The sequence below is a fragment of the Mastigoproctus giganteus genome, chromosome 6 (assembly GCF_048544385.1).
Source record: "Mastigoproctus giganteus isolate SK-2022 chromosome 6, ASM4854438v1, whole genome shotgun sequence".
Classification (NCBI taxonomy): Eukaryota; Metazoa; Arthropoda; class Arachnida; order Uropygi; family Thelyphonidae; genus Mastigoproctus; species Mastigoproctus giganteus.
Window position 1 is genome coordinate 181,702,913 of NC_143580.1, and position 21,238 is coordinate 181,724,150.

Genomic DNA, 21,238 nt, shown 5'->3' on the forward strand with positions numbered 1-21,238 from the left:
GTCGAGTAATAACTATCACAGACGTGTTATCAATAATGAAGGAAAGACTGGCGGTACAGTACGTTCTATGAATCATGCAACGTTAAAGCCGTTGTGTGATTGCTGTTGCTGGAGTAAATTAAATAAATCTTTATTTGTCCTACCAAATTTAAAATATAGGTGTACATTGGTAAGTGACAAATTCCCTTCACGGCAGAAAATGCCAGGGGATTACCATAAAATGTGAATAAAAGAATGTCTAAAATATACAAGAAAGGTTAAATATACACGAAAAGATGAAATATAAACTGCATTACTCATCACTACATTTCTGTGTAGAGTCCTGGCAACTGTAATACAAAAAGTTCATCTTAACATCACATCCACTGATCAACTTGTATGCTCCTAACATTCTGATAAAAAATCTTCCCTATGGATAATGGTTTTATCTGTATCCTAGTAGGTCTTCTACGGGGTATAGTCTTACTTTGTATCATGTGTCGGGTAGTGACTATTGTAGAAATTCGATTGACATCTGACTGGCGATCCGGTAGAGGTTCAGTATCCTGTGTAACTGACGGGGTGCGTATATTCTGCGATGGTCTGGTTTCCTTCCTTTGGCGTCATACTTGTGAGTTTGTGGTGTCTGCGCAGGTAGCACAGTGGTATCGTCACCGTCCTCTCCACACCGGGTGGAAAAGGCCTGGGTTCGAATCCCGTCGATGACGCGAGGAACTTTAATGGGCTTTTTTCACTCCTTGGCTGAGTTAGTCGGTCACAGGCGTAGGTAGCAAGGTTTTTCTCCCCAATAACTGGGGTTTTTTCGTCTAGCAAAACAGGCAAATCGACCATAAAACATACGCAATTTCCAGACACAAATACGGGCAACCCTAAAATAATATATATATATATATTTTTTTTTTTTGTGAGTTTGTGGTTGACTTACTGGGATATACATAGCGAGGTAGTTTTAATCTCGGCTGGCCGTTGTGATAAAAAAGCCTGATGAGAGCTCCCACTGGCCAGAAGGAAGTGGCGGCAACATTATTAATATCTTTTCATCACACTCAATTTTGAACGACGCATATGTGGCTGCTCTCCTCAGTAGGGTGACTCTTACAGTTATATTTATAAGTTGTAAGCATTCAGACACAATTTGGTCTGGAGTAGTCTGAGGGTCGACTCGGGAAACAAAGATGGCTTTAGATTGTTGGATGGGTCTTGTGATCATGGGTTTTATTCGAGAGGAGAATGATGCACCTGACAATCTACTGCAATTGTTATTGGTAGGGTATTGTGTACCAGCTGCCAAGATGGAGTTGTTTCGGCTGTATCCGCTACGACTAGATGAGTAGGAGGGGACGGGAGGTCTTTGAACAACTTTTCTTTTGAAGAAAATTTCATTTCTGTTCCCATATGATTTGTTATTCAGTCTATTCGGTATAAGCTACTGAGACAGTGTATAGCATTCTGGATTGGCGGGCAATCCGGCAGACTGGTATATGAAGTATTAGCTTCTTGATACGGCCACTCAGTAACGTCTTCATTAAGGCAATTTGCCACTGGATTATTTGTTGTGGATCTGTCGATGCATTTTCCCATATGAGTTAAGTGGTCTCTCTGAAACTCAGTTGGTTGGTTTGTGTTGAGATATCTGGCCTTAGGACCTACCGCATTGGGGTTATTTGATGTGGGAAAAATGATATTATTCACACAGCAGTCGCTCGATGCAGGTGTGAGACTTAGCTTCTCCGTTGCATGACATGAATTGCTTGTGCTAAGTTCATCCTCATGAGGTACTGATAGATTAGAATGCTGCCAATTCTGAGTTTCAATTTCTAGCGAAGGAATTATACGGTTGATAACACTAGCTTCTGGAACTGGTTGAACACAACTCGTCATGTGTTGACGGTTTTGGGTACCTTTATATCATGACCATTACGTGACGATATGATGTGTGTGAATTGACCCTGGGGGTATTCCCCATCGTACCCTGATTGTCGTGATCTTCAGAGAGTCTTAATAATTTGGCTTTGACTAGAGACATTAGTGGACTGTCTAGAGCAGGGGCGGGCAACAGTCGGCCCGCGGGCCACATCCGGCCCGCGACGATGTTGAATCCGGCCCCCTCGGTAAATGCATAAATATAGAAAATCCATACCTGACTACACTCGCGTAAACGTTCGGCTTAATTCGGTTCAATCGGGAATCGCGGCCAGTACAACAGTAACCAAGTGATTCTACGCAGCGTCAAAGAGTTATTTCCTGATTATTATTGTAGCATCGATCGAACGAAGTTCCTTTGGGTTTGACTTCTTATTGAAAAAAATAATATTGGTGCGAGATATTTTATGTTTTATGCCTTTTCTAATTATTACAATTTTTAATTTAATATAATTTATAGCCCATAAAATGAGCCAATTAAAAAAAAAAAAGAAAAATTGATGCCGAATGCCGCATTTTCAATGATAATTGGACATTCAGATATTTTTTTAAAAATACATTAATAATTTGGTAATTCAAGTAATATAACATTTTTTAGGTTCTGATTTTTTTTTTATTAAATCGTTCAATCTATTCCGGCCCGCATCATGATGCGAAAATTTCGTTCGGCCCGCATCATGATACGAAAATTTCATTCGGCCCGCTGACGAAAAAAGTTGCCCACCCCTGGTCTAGAGTGTTGATTATTAGATGCCTTATTTCGTTCGCGATGAGTTCTAGTTTTTGGTCGTCTAGGCGGAAGAATGTAGTATTATCTGGTTGTTGGTACTCAGCTTTTTCTTTGGTCCCTAGGCAAAGTTCCGCAGCCAAGTTTGATATTTCAATTGGGGCGTCTAGACTCGCGCTGTTATTTATTTGGTTGTATTCATTTAAATTTACACTTACAATAGTATTTCCACTGTTAGAAGCAGTATCAGTCAGGGTTTCATTATAATGTTGGCTGACATACACGTTACTATCACTAGTATGCCGCCGTCTGCATTGATTTCTGTAGAGTTGCGCTCGGAACGTAACTGGCTTAATGGAGGCGGTAACATTGCCATTGACATTAGCATCGTAATTCCCATTCACGTGAGGCTGTATCCCGATATCAAAATTCATTCCAGATATTAGTGTAGACACGGCAGGTTGGCTGTGTTCGCCGGCTATTTTGTCATTCTCATTATGTCCGGGTGTTTTCGCCGGCATCAGGTCGTCTGTTTTACGAGCTAATAGTACGTCGCCATACATAGAATCTTCGACGCTGGGTGGCACCTCACATGCAGATTCAATTTCATTGACAGCTACAGTTCGGTGAGCTGTATAAGACTCTGCAGACTGACAAAACTGTTGCCAGCGTTGGTTACCAAAAGAGGCTTCGCTTTATCTATGTTAGTGGAATTATTAGGTTGCGTTTCCTTTCCTTTCCTTTCGCCCGTTTATTTGATGGTACCTTCTTATGTACAGGTGTTTTGCACACGCTTGGCACAGGTACGATTTTCGCTTAGAAGCTGACAATTTTGAGAGATTATTTACGCAGCAAGCCCCTAGGCTACTAAGTGAGCAGCTGACACACTGCACAGTGAGAGAAATAGGCTTTTGACACTGGCCACGTGGTTTTTCCGACGCACATGGTATTCTTCTGGGTAGGGCTTAGCATATTTGAACTCCGACAAATTTTACTGTAGTGAACTTTGAATATGCTGCTTTCAACTGACTTTTCAGTTAAGCTCAGAAGAGGAGTTACTTTCAAGACGACTTTCAGCAGATTTAATTACAGACTTTAGGCCGCTGGCGCTAGGGAGAAGGCCATTATGGAATTTAACGCACTTAATGATCAAGGGAATTAATCAGGCCTATTGTGTGGCAACCTTGACCTGGTGAGGCTTCTACTTACACAATTGGGTCAACTTCGAAATACCGTAGTTATGATTATTATTATTATTATTATTATTATTAGCCATATTGTGCAAGGAAGCCTGAGGCTTATGCTGCACCAGCCAAAAAAAAAATTTTAGTTACCCTGTGTGTGTGTGTGTGTGTGTGAGAGAGAGAGAGAGAGAGAAGTAGAAGGAAATCACCAAGAAAGAGAAGAATGATGATATCCAGCTGAGGACCCTGGGTGTGCCAAGCCCATACTCACCAGATGTGAGCCCATATATGAGACGAAAAAATGACAATAAAAATTTACCTGTCATACGACAGCTCCATCAATGGGTCGCAAATACTAAACAGAGTCTTCTGGTATTGGATTCATCATGGTACACAGTTATTAACACTATATTTTTTAGCACTAAACGCGGAGAATGAAAATGCGTGGCCGCACGGTCGACGGCTACTCTGCTACTCGTACGTCTTTCTTCTGATAATAATTTTGAAAAATGTTAGAAAAACCTGTGGTCAGCAGCCCTCTTTGACTACTATCTCGGCCAGAATTTGAAGAATTTTGACCAAGAAAGGAACGAAGGTCATCATAAAGGAGAACGTCTTAGCTGAGGGTGCAGTAGAACGCACGTCTGAGCTGACCATGGTTCTAACCCATATTACCAAAATTTATTTATAGCAAATAAATTTATAAATTTCTTAAATTTATAAATGGCCGTAAGAGACAGCTTGGAAAGTACAACATAACGATCAGCAGTTAATTCATTTACCGCAATCTGCGATCTCTGTTTCCGGGTAAGTATTCTTATTTATACCACTTCCTTAATTAGTTTGTAAAAACAGTCAAAAAAAAAAAAAAAAAAAAAAAAAAAAGCTGTGCGCACTTCGATTTGATCATACACACGAAGAAATGGCCGTACCTTCAAAACTCGTTTGTCCACCAAGTCTCCCACTATGCCACGTACTGCTGAACTGCTTATGATAATTATGGAGATAATGTGATAATATAAAAATAATAATATGGATGGAGATCTGCTATTTCTCCACAACAGTGATGTGGACGAATTAAACAACTTGGAAACAAAAGTGATTATTGAACTAATTATGTAATTTCATAATTAAAAATTAATTTAATTCTGTTTAATAACATTCTATTCTTCGTCAAGACCTTTAAAACGATGTCTTTGTAGATGCAAACTCGATGCTGTGATAAAACTTATAGATCCGTTCTTGGTTTGATCAAACTAAGAACGGCTTTAAATAATGTATAATAGATTATTGTACAATAGACAGTACACGGTTTCCGGTCTAAAGTTACGGCGATCAAACTCCGATTTCGGCCCGTACTCACTTCTTTGGCTGCTCAATCCACACTCTCCGCATTGCTTGACTGCGCTATGCAGTAATTACGCCATCGAAATGGAAGCATCTTTTAGCCGAATTGTGACGTTTTCCTTCGTTCTTTAAGACAATTACGGTATCCACTTTGGAAATCGAGGGCTGGGGCATGTTTTTTTTTTTTTTTTTTTTTTCAATTTCACTGTGTATATATGTGTGTGAGAGCTCTGCCCATTTGATCAGCGAATAGCAATGACTCTTGTGTGTGATCTAGTGAACTGTGTTAATAAAATCAATACACCAGACAACGTTTAATGACTGGTCATTATACCCAGCAAGTTGGGAATTACCAGAGTAATGAACTGAAACGTAAAAGTCTGACCTCATCCATTCAGGTTATTCCTAATCGTTTCACGGTTTTAGTTTCTACAATTAGTCTTCCGGTGCATCCGTAGAATAGGGAACTACAGCGATTATAAAAGCGGAAATAATCACACTCACACAAATAGTGACGAATATAGACTGTTCTTGAGAGCTCAACGTGTCAACCCTTCACTTGTTGCGCCATAACAAAAACATTGCTGCACTTTTCAATGTTTGTGTGTGCGTGTGAGAGAGAGAGAGGTGGGAATTTCTGAGCTGAGAATCGAGTCAGTCCTATCTCCCCACCACTGTTGAAGAAGTAATATGTAAACTCCTCTTTATACTATCTGTTTTTAGTTCTGAAAATTTAAAAACTCTTTTATACAGAAAAAGCAATGGTCTCTTTTTTATTATTATTGTCTTCTGCATGATCGGTTCCCAAACTCTAGAGAGATACTGCATTTAACCAACGTTTAAATTGATACGTTATTACTCTAAAACTAACAGTATTTTATTTCGCTGTTTGTGTGGGCCATGTGATGCTGACTCTGCAATTTTGAATATAAACACTTTCCCGCTGTAAAATGCAGCGCGGAAAGTGTAGTATACGGCAACCCAAATTGATTTTCTGTATTCCCTTACCGTATTACGTTTTGCAGCACGGCAGGTCTTTGGAGAAGAGTGCAGCGGGGTGAGTGCAATGTACATGGCCCGGGACTAAAAAGCCCCCAAAAACCAACAAAAGGGGAGGGAAATCGCTCAATCCAGTCAAGGAACCCTCCACCTCCTCTTCCTTTCTGTCACTTTTCACAGCATCAGTTCTCGCAACCCAGGTTCCCAAACGCTGGACAGGCCCTTTGTCTTATATTTCTATTAAATAAAATTGGCGTGGGCAGTAAAAATAATCTTTTCAAAATGAATCATTTCAAAATCAACTCAACTCTTACCAGAGATCAATTTCTTATAATTGTTTATATTTGTTTAATAAAACATGGTTCAGCCGTATTTATCAGCAGAACACTAATAATCAGTTGACACCCTTTAAGAACTTTGTGCATTTAGAGAATTCAGTGTTCGGTACCGAAGCATCTCACCCGAGTTCCAAAATACTTCGTCCTGGCTCTGATTAAAATCGTTAGGCACACAGTAGCAATAAGCAAAATAGGTTAAAGTTTACTTCTGTTTAATTAATGTAATCGAAATATATAATTTGTGAAAAATATATATAAAATATAATTTTTTCAGTATTATCCAAACTGTGTACTAGCTCGTTTAAAGAAGTGATTGTTGCGAAAAATTTTACATGGGTATGATGAAGGATCTGATACTTCCGGCGATGGCGCCCTACTAATGTTAGCGGCATGGTACGACGCCTCATCCACCTACCCCTTGTTAAGGCCGATAAGTGGGTAGGTGGATGTGGCGACTTACCCTGCTGCCAGCATGAGTGGGAATTTCTCATTGTGAATGAATCGGATTCTGTTAATATCTGCATATATTATTTTCGTCCAATGATATCTATATCCAATATATATATATATATATATATTTATTATTATTTTTTAAATTAAGAATACTTTGAATTTCTATTCTGCTTCCTAATTTACGTCTAACTTTTATCTTTTTCTTTGGCCTTTCCTAAAAGGTATAAAATTACCACTTTCCATCAGGTCCATCTTTCTTGTGGGATGGGCAGCCACAAAATAGGAGAGGGGAAGGAAATAGTGAACTCGGTTGCCATTTATAGTAAGTTTATAAAACTATTTATTACCCAATTCACTTAGTCATTTCGGATAATCATGCTTCATTATGTAACCAAACCAATTTCCTTTTGATATTCTCAGATTGTCAAATTCCGTTTTGTGATTGTTAGCGCCGTATTCGCATTACATTTGTCATCGTGGGTTTAAACAGTTTCCTAGGAGCACCTATAACAATTTAGCAACTTTAAGTATTAATTAAAGAAGGAGAAGATATATGGGACCAGGTATCTTTAGTCATTTTAATTTTACTTTTTTATTTTTTTATGAAAATTCCAAAAGTGAAAGGCATTATGCTATATTACTATATCTTCCGAACGTACCTGAATTTTAAATTTTAGAGCTTAAATCTTAAATAATAAAAAACATGCTCTTAGTGTCTTCACCCCCTCCCCTTCTCTAATAATATACCAATCTATGTATGGCCTTTAAGCAATGCATAACTTCAGGTAATTTCTGCATACTCAACTCTAAATTCCTACCTGCTACGAGAGTACTATAGCTTCTAATAATCTTTCGTGTTTGGGTTTACCATAAAAAATCATGAAAATAAATTCAACCTATGCCACATATTTGCCATTAAAAACATTTTATAAAGCAACAATTAAATTTACATCAGATAATGATGGAGCAGAGCTGTGCCAAGACTTTTAAGCCCCCAGGTATTAACAAGAAAAGCCCTTTACTTTACATGAAAAGAATATTAGCATTAGTAGAGGCACATGATGCAAGAAAGCAAGCTTATACAGCATCAGCCAAAAAAAAAAAACACTTCCCATTTCACTGATCCATTCATACCAAATGTTTGTCTAGTTCTGCCTTTAATTTATTTAAGCTATCAACTTCCACAACAACAGATGGAAGTTTGTTCCAGCAATCAACTGCCCGCTGGCTGAAGGCAAACTTCCGCACATCTCTTTGATAAATGTCTTTCCGCAGTTTGGATCTATACCCCCTCAGGTTTGTAATCTGAGCAAGAGGAAGAATCCCCTCAGCATTAAGCCTGCTCAATCCATCCAAGACCTTATACACCTCTATCAGATCGCCTCGCAGGAGCCTAGTCTCCAGAAGCTACAATTTGCAGCACTTAAGCCTTTCTTCACCCCGTTGTTTCCTTCACCAGTCTTGTTGCCTTTCTCTGTATTCGTTCCAGCAACTCTACATCCTTCCTAAAATGAGACTTCCAGACCTGTACGCAGTACTCAAGATGTGGCCTGACCATTGGTTTATACAAGGGGATAATCACCTCCTTATCTCTGCTCGCAAAATTCCTGTATATCATTGACAATACCCCATGACCTACTCTGGCGCCTGTCTACACTGCTCAGAAAGCTTCACATCTTGACTGCACAGTTACCCCAAGGTCTCTTTCATTCTTCACTACCCTGAGTGTAACACCACATAGTTGGTACATTTCTCTGGGATTACTGCTACCCATATGCAGTACGTTGCATTTGCCAATGTTAAACTTCAGTTGCCAGTTCTCAGCCCATCTAGCCAACTTTTCCAGATCCTGTTGCAACAGCATACTGTCATTATTGTTATTAACAACCCTGCCAACCTTTGTATCATCTGCAAACTTTGACATTAAGCTTGATATACCTTCATCAATATCATTGATAAATATACAAAACAACAATGGGCCTAACACAGAATCCTGAGGGACACCACTAATAACATTAGTCCACGTAGAGCAGTACCCATTGACTACCACTCTGTCTTCTCCCACTCAACCATCCTTTTATCTATTGTAGCAACCTTAATGCCATACTGCTCCAATTTGTACAGTAGTCTTCCATGTGCAACGGTATCAAAAGCTTTCCCGAAATCCAAGTATATGATATCGAAATTATTTTTTGCATCCAATTCCTTGACCATATCATAGTATCCAATCAAATTGGTCAGACAAGACTTCTCCTTGACATGTAGTCATTTTGCTGTCCCAGACAGCTGGCGTCTAGATGTGGTCGATTTCAGGCTTTCATTTTAACACGACCGTGATGGAAAAAAGGGTTCTAAAATTGTTTGTCTCAGTGGACCCCAAAAATGTTTCCAGATCGTTCATAAAAGTAAGTAGTTGGCCTTGCCTTTTCTGTGTTTGTGATGGTGTATTATTCATTATTTTGCACTCACTTGATCGAACTTAAGGAAACATATTTTATAATTTCAATGTATCGTTCCCCCCTTCCCCCACTTTTTTTATCTACAATCGGAAATCTAAAACTAAATTTAATTAAAATTATTTATTTCGATCAATTGACGATACTTCTTAACTTTTAAATATATATCTCTGATTTCAGAATTTGATTGATATGTACATATTGTTTATAGTATAATCCGGATGGCACCACAGGCGTTCTAACTCTAAAACAGAAGAGTATATGAATGAACAGGACCGTACTTACACTTCTCGGGGTCCGAGGCGTAAGTTCTTGCGGCCCCCCCTACCACAGTCCAAAAAAAAAAAAAAAAAAAAAATTGCACACATAAATATAATTTTTAAAAAAAAATTATTTTTACCGATCTGTTTAAACAGAAACGTTGAAATACTGCGAAATATAAAAAGAACTGTAGGAACTTATTTCGAATTTGATCTTTTTCTCGTTTAGATGTTTCAGATTCATATTTTCGCTGCATTATTAACTGCTAAATTAAACTAAATTTCACAGTTTGCGGATCTCAGCTTATATAGATTCTGAAATCTATGGGTGTTCCAATTAAAATAGTTTCCGTAGAACGAATGAAATTTCCATATAACGAACAGATTTCGAGAGACCTGGGTATGCGTTATTCGCACCTCTGGCCTTCAGGCAATAAAGCTGCTGCTATAGAATGCACGAATTAAGAACTAAAGGGGAATTCCACAATTTAGTGGCGTCCGTAACACTTTTACACCTGACTTCTACATATTGTACTGGGAAGTCGCGCTGGTCAACTGCTTTCTTATGTTCATAGCCAGTGGAAAAGATTAAGGCATATTCCAGACGAGGTTCATACACCGTCAGGACGTTAAAAAATAAATCGCATTAAAATTTTGAGATTATAGAGGCCATGCTAGTTCCCCCTCTATGGTAAAGTCTGAGGCCTACGTTTCATATGCCTGTTCATAAGTACGGCCCTGAGAATGAATCAAAGGTTTTTTTAACTTCTTCAACAATGTTTTAAAACATTAAAATACAATTTGTAAATATTTCGGGTTTTTCCTGTCTCATAATCGCGCGAGTTGTGTACTTTGAAACGTACTTAACGGCACGTTCACTCCTTTAGTCATGGGAATTCAACAAGTTCAGAACGGTGCAAATTAAATGTAGTTATCATTCGCTGTGGGAGAGATAATACAAGATAAAATGACAGCCTGTTAACCAGATTACTAACGCTAGGTTTATGACAATTATCTCCATCTTTCAGTCTTCAAAAGTTGAGAGGTCAAACATTTTCATACTTTCGTTTTTTACAAACTACCGGTTGTATCACCAAGGACAAATATGGTACTAGCCAATGGGAGTTCCGTAAAATGACGTATAGAAACTACCAGCGGAAAACGTGTCGTTTGGAATTCACAACACGTAGGTGAGAGTACAGAGAGGAGGGGCGAATGGAGGAATTGGTTGCTTTTGGAGGAGGTGTCCAGAGATGAGGTTACGTCACCAACTTTCCACAAGTAACTGCAATAGTAGCCTCCGAAACAGGAACTCGGAGCTTTGGCACTTATATAAGCAAGAGTTAGAGGGACTGCAGTCAAACGTGACATGTTTTCGATTGAGTACGGTGCAGTTAGTTATATGGTGAGGTTACCACTTCTCAGGGTGTTGTAACGTATCTGTGAAACTGTTATTTATTATTACTATTCCATTTTAGTCCTTACTACAACCATGGGAGTACTGATGGCTCAAGTCCTGTTTGCATACTTCGTCGGCATGTTGGTGCTGTCCCACGTGCTTTCTAGGCCTCATCGCCAGCTCACTCATAGATTGGATGACGGGGCCCTGGATGCAGAGTTAATGAAGAAAGCTTTCGAACACAACTTGAAAGTTCTTAACGAGGGCAGATGCAAACTGCCATCTCCTCGCGTAGTTAAGGTGGCCGACTTTTATCCCGATGCCTCGAAAATGTATTTACCCCATTGCACTATTCTACATCGCTGTGGCGACGATGCCGGATGCTGCGACTCTCCCCGCCATCGCTGCGTTGCTGTCGAAGAAGAAGCTGTAGTTCTTTATTTTTATAGCAACACCGTAGTATCAAGAGTTGCTGCCATAGAAGAATTGGTATTTACTAACCACACTCGATGTGGATGTGCTGATGTTAGTGAATCTGATCGGATACCGAATGAGGTGAAATAAGAAGGAATTCTTTTTCTGCCATAGACTTATCTCAGGGATATTTTGATCCAAATCTACATTTAGTTCCTCAATACGAAACACCCATTGTGTGTGTTTTATTTATTTTCATATTTTTATCTCGGCATTCAATGTTACCTATTTCTAAAGAAAGGTATTAAAATGTGACTATCTGACAGTGTTTTCTGCCAAAAAAACTGTGAAGGATTATGAACTAAAATATTCAAAAACTAGTGCCTGTGGTTCGTCCTAATCAGGTCAAACTTCTCAAGTAACTGTGTAAGCAAATTTCTCTTATCTTTTAGCCAGCCAGTCCTCGAATACCATACACATTCCAGTGTAAGGATTAAAATTTTTTATTTCGAAATGTTATTTAATAGCAGTTTCGAAGACTTCATAATTTTTCAGTATTAGGAATTAAGAAACATTTGCTTTAAGTCTGCTTAGAAAAGTTCTCGATTTTTGCATTTTCCAAAGAATTTTTAACTGAATTTTTCAACTGAAAGAAAAACACGTGCATGTATTTTTCTTTGTTTGCCGGATGATCATCAACAAAATTCATTTATTCACTGTGCTTTTATATTTATTCGTATATTTTATTTTAATTTATATGTAAATAATTCAATAATTTATTATTCGGCTGTAAGCTGTGATTGTTAATTTAATTTAATTTCTCAAAGCTTTGTGTCAAAGAATTGAACGATGCTCAGGACAAATTGTATTTGTGATATTCACAAAATAAAGTAATTTTCTTTTTGTAAAAAAAAAAATAAATAATTGTGTCTTGTAGTTATTTTCTGAAAATGATAATAGATGGAATCAGTCTGTTGAAATTACTTAATATACCATTTTAGATATAATTGTCATTAATCAAGTTCGTATTACAATTCAGGGAGCGACTGGGAACATTTTTCAAAAAGTAGCCACTTTTTATCTTTAGTTATAAATAATGTAGCTTAAGTACAGATATATCAGTTAATGCAAATGAATCATGTCTATACGCAGTAAATTAAACGAAATTATCATAGTGGTATCGTTTCATTACATCTCATATTGTGAATGCCTTCACAACAAGTTGCCCATTCGGTTATACTTCGAATAATTAACTCTTCCCCAATATAGAAGACAATTGTCACTTATTCTCATTGGATACCATCAACCAGAGAGCCGTTTCGGGGTCAAATCTGTTTAAATTAATAGCCCCGAAACGGCCGTGTTATATGTCGACTTATAAACCTATATGTCTGTAAATTTTTCCGCAGTCTAAGGCTTTTGCACTGAATTTTTATGTAGCATAAGTATTATTATGAACAGGCTTAAAGCTAATATAATGTGATTAGACTATAAGAAGATATTGCGTAAAATAGACTCATCCGATTAACGAGAGAAGGTTGCTCAAAAAAACTGATCTAAAATAGTTTCGCGTATTATATTGGTCTTTTTCAAAAACATCATACAGAATCAATTTTGAAGGAGATATAATTTGTTTTATACAAATGTAAAACATTTAAAAAAAAATTTAATTTTCATAAATATAAAATTAGTTTCACAACCAATGTTTGACTGCCAGTGATTCGAGTGAAAACTTCGCATAACACGCCTGTCAATGGTTTGTCCCACTGTGCTAGGAAGGAGGAGAGGCAATAACCATTTCCCTCCCCCTCTGGTTTAAGTTGCCACATATTCAGATTCAAGATTTTACCTTAATTAACGGAACTTACTTCTCCGTTAAATAAGGTATGTCAATTCAATCACGGAACTTAAGGTTATCCACAAAATAATTATTACTATCGGCTAATGCTAATTTCAAACGATTGTGTGAGAAGTAGATCGAGGCATACACTTCAGCCAATCAAAAAAAAAAAGGTTAGTTTTGACTACCCCGGAATTTCAATATTGGCTTTAAATTTTTATCTGCAGCTATAGACCTATGTATTAAATTTTACGATTTCCCTCCGCTCCGTGATGGTATAGTGGTTTCGCCATTTGTCAGTCATCAGGAGAGGTCAGGGTTCAGAGACTGGAGTTAATTCTTAATGGTCTGTTTAATGGGGATGGTAGTCAGGCGATGTAGGGAGTGCAAAGGATGTCATTTGTGTACTTTTGCGTGAAGAGCAGCCCTATGCTTCGATATTATATGGCCTAATAAATATAACTTCAGGGCATAGGACTGTTCTCTCATTTTAAATGTTTTGATTGTCTGCAGTTAACTGCTTGTAATACTGGCATCATTTGGAATTGTTTAAAAAAAAATCATACGGTCTTTTCTTTAATGGCAACAATTTGTGATCATGACTGAAACAGTTCATGACTTTCGCTCAGACACCAAACTACAAAGCGTGTTTGGTTACATGCATCATCTTTGCTTCTAGGGCAATTTCTTGCCTCTGCAAATAAAGTCAAGTCACACTTTTTGGTCAGGGATACTGAGAGAATTATGCTACTTAATTTTCCCCCAGAGAGAGAGAGGGGACGGAGCATCATAGGTAACTATTACTCATAATTCTTCGAAAAACTGAATCGGGTTATCAAGGAAAAAGTGATCGCAACTTGAACTGGCGCCTCCGTGGGCAGGAGCAGCAGTGCGGTAGCACACGCTTCTTTATTAGATCGGCGTTCGAGCCCGTGACCACCAAATATGGAGGATGCGGAAAGGTCAGAGAAGGACCACCGTATATCCCCGGAACAATATAGCCTTAGTTGCTAATGCTCCTAAAAAAAAAAAAATAAATAACAACTTGAACTCCCTAGCAAGTTGCGACGGGAATGAAAGAGCAGTGACCTATCAGTTCGACAACACTTTCTGTTTCACTAGGTCATCGCGTCTGTCCATAAGTTTACAGTAGGTGTCCCGTCTGAGCTGAATAACCACTACTGTGTTAAATCGTTTTTTTTTTTTTCTTAAGAGATTTCCCCGTGTCCTTCAAACTGAACTCTAGAATCTGGAGCTTAAGTTTGCGGACCGAGTGTAGGAACCACTGCGCTAGACTAGCATACCAATATATTCCATGTTTTGTACGCGATCACTGGGTGCATTACACCTTGGGGCACGTTTCTCAACTTTCTACTTCTGTAACTATTTTTTTTTTTTTTTTTTTTTGCAAAACTAAAATCAGCCACTGTTTTGCAAACCCCCCTCCCCCACGGATATGACTCGAGACGCCACCTGGAGCGATTCGCCTGTTGAGAACCATTGCCTAGGGCAAAGGAATTTTTTTATAAGCTTTGCAATGCATCTTTTTTTATTTATTCACAATGCATATTAATTGACCCTCGTGTATTACATAAATAATATGTGCAGAGGCTAAACAGATGATATATTGATTTTATTGTAAAAGGCGTATGCATGACAACCAAAAAACGGAGCATATTTTGAATTGGCTTTTTCACTTTCATTGCATTGCATAAAGATTAATGAATTATTTGCGATTGAAATTTTGTTATATAATGCAACATTTCTCTGTTATCCAAGCTGCCCACTTATCCGGGATAATTCAGCCATCATAGCTGCACTAAACGGAAGGATCAAAAAATCATGTTACACGATTTTTTTGAAAGAAATATATACCAGTCTTCAAAAAGTTACCCCCACCCCCCTCCCTTCGCCCTCAAATCTGCTGTTTGCTCTGTTTATTTCTGATACCAAAAGGCGTAAGAGGTATTGTTCTTAAACAGTACTAAAAGTAGTTTGCATTTCGAGTATTCGGATTCATCGATAATGGCCAGTCATAATAATCATGTGCCTGTATAGTGCTTATCACCGAAAATTGTTATCAATGAGCAGTGAATCTATAATACATCTTCCGTTTATACTTATGTTTCTATCTTACCTCCACTGTTAATTTTTCAAGGTTACCGTATCATTTTCGGCTGCAACTGTTGGTTGGCAAATCAAGGTTATCAAACAGAAGAGTGCTTTAGCTGCTTATCACAGCTTATTCCGATAGCTCAGATGATGGAAAACGAGTTAGTTTCCTTTCTCACTCTCCGTGATAATTTCTGCTGCAGATTATTTTGAAGTACAGTAATCAAAAAAGAGGTGATTCTGTTAATACTCAACTCTGCTCAAAGAGAACATGTGTAATTATTGCACTTACTGCATACCATAACATTGTAATAAACTAATTATTCTGTTTATACTCCGGGACGACCACACGGTCAGAGGAGGTCACAAGATAGAGAGAAAGAGAGAGAGAGAGAATACAAGAAACAGCACCGTATTCAGCAGTCTTGGGCTTGAACCACGGTCACTCAAAGCACTTGTACCTTTCAAATATTCATCGAAGGAAAAATTCCTAAAACACCTTTTTTCATTTTTATGTCACATACGCTTGAAACAGTGATTTCTATCGGAATGTGTAGAGAGTATTTTTTAAAGTCATATTTTTAAAAAAAATTTAGATATTTTAAAGATTTTTTTTTTTTAAGTTAGAGTCTATTTATATCGCATCGCCTTAGATTCTCAGTGATTTCCCTTTTGAATTCAAGTATCTTGAATTTGTTACATTGGTTTGTTTTGAAATGATCAACGAGATCCAACTTCAATCGTTAAAACTTGCCCGTTTCGAGTTACACGCATAGTCTCTTTTCTCATGGTTAACTTTTGGTGAAATATTGAAGTGAGTAACCAAAATAGTTTTACGTCTGTGTATTCTTTTCGTCAAGGGGCATGACTTGTTTATTTGTCATTTGGAGCATTAGCAATTAAGGCCATATTGCTCCGGGGATATGCGGCGGTCATTCCCTGACCTTTCCGCATCCTCCGTATTTGGTGGTTATGGGCTCGAACCCCGATCTAATCAAGAAGCGTGTGCTACGCACTGCTGCTCCTGCCCACCTGGCTACGGAGGCACCGCGTGACATGAAAGCATAATTCAGAGTGAGTAACTGCCTCAGTCTGATGGTATTTACCATCAGTTAAACATTTTAATTAATAATGAAGCACTGGAACTTAGGTAATGAGAATACTATGCTTCCTTTCGTTTATCAATACTATATCAGATAATTAGACAGAAAAGCACGAAATGCAATATAAATTATTTCTAAAGGCGTCAGGAGATAACTATACAGGGTGTTTCAGTTAAACGTTTCAGAACTTCTAAGAATGGTAGGGTACATCCTGACAACTCGAAATCATATAGCAATGTGGGGTCGGAAATGCTTTCCTGAAGCGGTATTGTACACAGAAGTCGTCGTGCAGTACAGATTCGATTTTCGGTCAATGTATGGGCCGGTATTATGGGAGATCACCTCATCGGACCTTACCTGTTACCGTGTCGTCTAACCGGACCTATCTACTTGATCTTTCTGCAGCAAGTATTGCCACAACTTTTGAGAGATGAACAGATTTCTGCATCGACGCAACAGACAATGTGGTTCCAACACGATGGAGCCCCTGCCCATTATAGCGGAGATGTTCGTAACTACCTGGATGTCACATTTGGTCAACAGTGGATCGGACGTGGTGGTCCCGTGCGTTGGCCTGCTCGGTCACCCGACCTATCATGTCTTGATTTTTATTTCTGGGGTCATATGAAATCGCTAGTTTATGACACCCCTGTTGACAATGCTGAGGAGCTGGTTGCAAGAATCGCAGTAGCTGCCGAAGAAATTCGAAATTCGCCTGGAGTATTCCAGAATGTTCGGATGTCCATGCGTCGGAGATGTGAGGCGTGCATTGTAGCCCGTGGAAGAAACTTCGAACACTTACTTTAATCCATGTACCTTTTGCTTCTTTTCATGTATTATTAAAACGATTTCTCACTTACGGTCTCTTTTCTTTATGGTGCTTCTGTGTACAACACCGCTTCAGGAAAGCATTTCCGACCCCACATTGCTATATGATTTCGAGTTGTCAGGATGTACCCTACCCCTCTTAGAAGTTCTGAAACGTTTAACTGAAACACCCTGTATTTACTTTTCGTTTCTATTAATTTCAGTAAATGAAAAGAAAAAATCGAACGGGAACGCGCCTGAAATGTATCGCACTGCGTATATTAACAAATTAGTTTGTTTTTTATGACGATTGAAGTTACTTGTTAAAATGCAGCGGCTATGTCTTGCTTTACAGTTCCTGTTATAAAGAAAAACTGCAATCAAGTCCAAATTAATGTGTTCTACGCCCTGTACAAGATTCGCATCGTAGAGACTGCAAGGGATCCACGATTTTCCTCATCATCTTTTATCCACCTTCTGAGCATATCAGATATCTATAGGATTTCAACCAAACCTTCAGCGAAGGTACCGAAGAACTCTGTTGACTCTGAACAAGCTTCAGTCTGAGTCTGTATTTTACTGCATTTACCATAACTGGTAAATGCAGTAAAATACAGTACGTATTACATTTGATGATTTTTTTTTTCTTTCATTTAATTTCTCTCTAGTTTAAGACAATCTGATTTAGCGGACAGACCTTACCTCCCCCCCCTTGAGGGTGAATAAGTAATCGATAAATCCCTGGAGCAGGACAGTTTTTATTGGGTGGACCCGTACTTAACTTAGCTCTGGATAATATATATATCCGATAATACAAAATAAAACAAAAAACATAAGCCAGTAGTACGGCAAAATACGTAGACGAAAAATTAACATAAAAATAACGTAAAATAAACAAACATTATGTTAAACTTTTAAGCCATTATTTAAATATATATATATATATACACACATACACCGTGCTGCCACTTTATTAGGTGGCGCCTCCGTAGCCAGGTGGGAAGGAGCAGCAGTGCGTAGCACAAGCTTCTTGATTAGACCGGGGTTCGAGCCCGTCACCAGACTCACCACCAAATACGGAGGATGCGGAAAGGTCAGGGAATGACCACTGCATATTCCCGGAGCAATATGGCCTTAGTTGCTAATGCTCCTAAAAACCAAATAACCAACCAACCAACTTTATTAGGTACACCCCTGCTGTGCACACATTGTTGTTGTGGGGGTTTGTGGCGCATAAGCTGCTTTGGCTATAACGCGCCTATTCATTTATTGTAATAATATATGCACACAAATGGTTTGTCCCACAACATTGCAAGTCACATGACCACAGTTGTGGTTATAAATGCAGCAGAACAACCTTTTTATTATCAGTTAAGCGTAAAATCCGTACCAAGAATGGGGAAAAGGAGTGATCTAATGGACTTCGAACGTGGCATGGTAGTAGGTGCAAGATGTGCTGGACAAAGCATTTCTGAAACGGCAGTTCTCCTGAACTTTTCACGCACCACCACAGTTTCAAGGGTGTATCGAGAATGGTGCAACGAACAGAAAACATCCTCTCAACGGCACTCCTCTGGAAGAAAATCGCTTGTTGATGAGAGAAGTCAGAGGATGAGGATGGATAAAATTGTGCAAGCAAACAGATGGGGCCACAATGTCGCACATCAGATCAGAATACAACCTTGGTGCGCAGAACAAAATAACGCAACGGACCACTAGTCGCACTTTGTCGCGAATGGGCTACAACAGCCGACGGCCACATCGCGTACCTTTGTTATCAATGAAGAACAAGAGAGCACGCCTCTTGTGGGCACAGCAACACCGGCACTGGACTATCGAGGATTGGAAAACAGTTGCTTGGTCTGACGAGTCGAAGTTCCTGGTGCATCATGTTGATGGAAGGCTCAGAATTTGGCCTAAACAACATAAATCCATGGACCCGTCATGTCTGACGACTACTGTGCAAGGTGGTGGGGACAATGTTATGGTGTGGTGAATGTTTTCTTGGCACACGTCGAGTCCATTGATACCCATAGATTCACGTCTGAATGCCACATCATACCTAAACATCGTTGCTGACCAAGTGCATCCGTTCATGTTGACAGTTTATCCTCAGTCAGATGGTTACTTCCAGGTGCGCCGGTGCACAAAGCCCGAATCACTGTGGAATGGTTCCAGGAACATGACAATGACTTTTCTTTGCTGCAGTGGCCCGCTGAGTCCGCCGATCTCAATCCTATTGAACATCTTTGGGATGAGCTGGAAAAGGCTGTTCGCTGCAGGCCTACACCTCCGTCGAATCTCAAGGAACTGCGTGACGCACTCATGTCTGTATGATACTCCATTCCTGCACAACGTTTTCAGCATCTTGTTCAATCCATGCCTAGACGAATTCAGGCTGTTTTGAAGGCTAAAGGAGGCTCAACATGCTGCTAAGTAGGTGTACCTAATAAAGTGGGAGCACAGCACGGACTCAGCACGTCAGCAGAGACACTGCCGTCACGGAACAAGACTTGTCACACCCACTGGACTGAGCTCTACTCCAAGAATGAAGCCATCAAGAAACAGACAACTACACCAGACAACTACACCAGCCGACCGGGCTAGCCGAGTGGGTAAAGTACCTGCCTCAACCCAAAGGTCGCGGGTTCGATTCCCGCCTCGGGCTTGGATCAAAGTACTGCAAAAACCTTGGGAGGTGCAATATGGCCACAGAAGCCGATGCGCCAACAACTACCAAATCAAAAAAAAAAAAAAAAAAACAACTACACCAGACTAGACAAATGACGACCTGTACCGCGCCCTAGCGCAGTGCATTTTCTTCCACACTCCCTGGAGGGGGGAAGACCTCCGTCCCTCCCACCTCGCCGCCCTCCTTTCCCTCTGATGGAGCACGGTCATGCCCCAGTGCCAACTCTTGGGTCGCCTTTCATATTGACCCCATATTTCTGTCTTTTTCTCCCCAGCCTTGTCTCTCCCCCTGTACTCTGCCTAAACAGCATACATCCCCACACAGCTATCAAAATTCATAAGTACAATCTAACTGTGTTGATATAAACCTTTCGGCTTCCATTTTATCCAGCGATTGCCCAATTTTTTTTTTTTTTTTTTTTTTTTTAGGTCCTAGCCGCTGAAATCTCAGGAAATTAGGTGGTAGGACCTGCCAGAGTAAAACTAAAACTACTGGGTTCCTGGTCTGCCTCCACGGGGCGAAGGTGGGGAAATGTTGGGCTTCAGCAGGGATCCAGCGGCTAAACGACCAGATGAACAACGGTACACGGCACTACACATATACAATATCCATACACTTTAAATCTCTGGCATTTCCAGCGAACTGGTACACCCACAATGAAAACTACTCGGAGATGGGGGAAACCCCTGGTGCCGTCGGACACTAAATACACCTTTCACCTTACCCCGAATTATATGGAGGGGGGAAGTTATACGGAATGAGTGAGAACAAGGCAGAACGGACATGGTGAAGACAATGGGCACTATATGCAGGTATGTGAGCGCAGGTATGTGAGGAGAAGATCGTGTAATTTTATGTAAATATTTAATTATGAATCAACAGGGCTTACCTTTGTTTTTGATATAGGAAGCTTCTTTTCCAACTCTCCAAAAAGGAGAGTTGGAAAAGAAGCTTCCTATATCAAAAACAAAGATAAGCCCTGTTGATTCATAATAATATAATAGAATATAGGAAATATCGAGCACTAATAGCTCTCTAGTATCAAATCTAGTAAATATTTAAGAAACACAAGAGAAGAACGTGTAATCCAGTTAGCAAATAAATAAAAATAAATATAGGATTTATATCAACGAAACTCAAAAATTCATATTTAAGTTGTTCGGAACTTTCCTGGCTAACTTCGG

At 39.3% G+C, this 21,238-nt stretch overlaps 1 protein-coding gene across 1 annotated transcript; it reads left to right on the forward strand.

The window, feature by feature from the left end:
- The first annotated feature begins 11,066 nt into the window (after positions 1-11,066).
- On the forward strand, positions 11,067-11,986 carry LOC150084792 (uncharacterized). Its single transcript, XM_090375550.1, has one exon. It carries the CDS (start codon positions 11,180-11,182, stop codon positions 11,648-11,650), a length of 471 nt encoding a protein of 156 aa, XP_090231676.1. The 5' UTR covers positions 11,067-11,179; the 3' UTR covers positions 11,651-11,986.
- Positions 11,987-21,238: the final 9,252 nt, after the last annotated feature.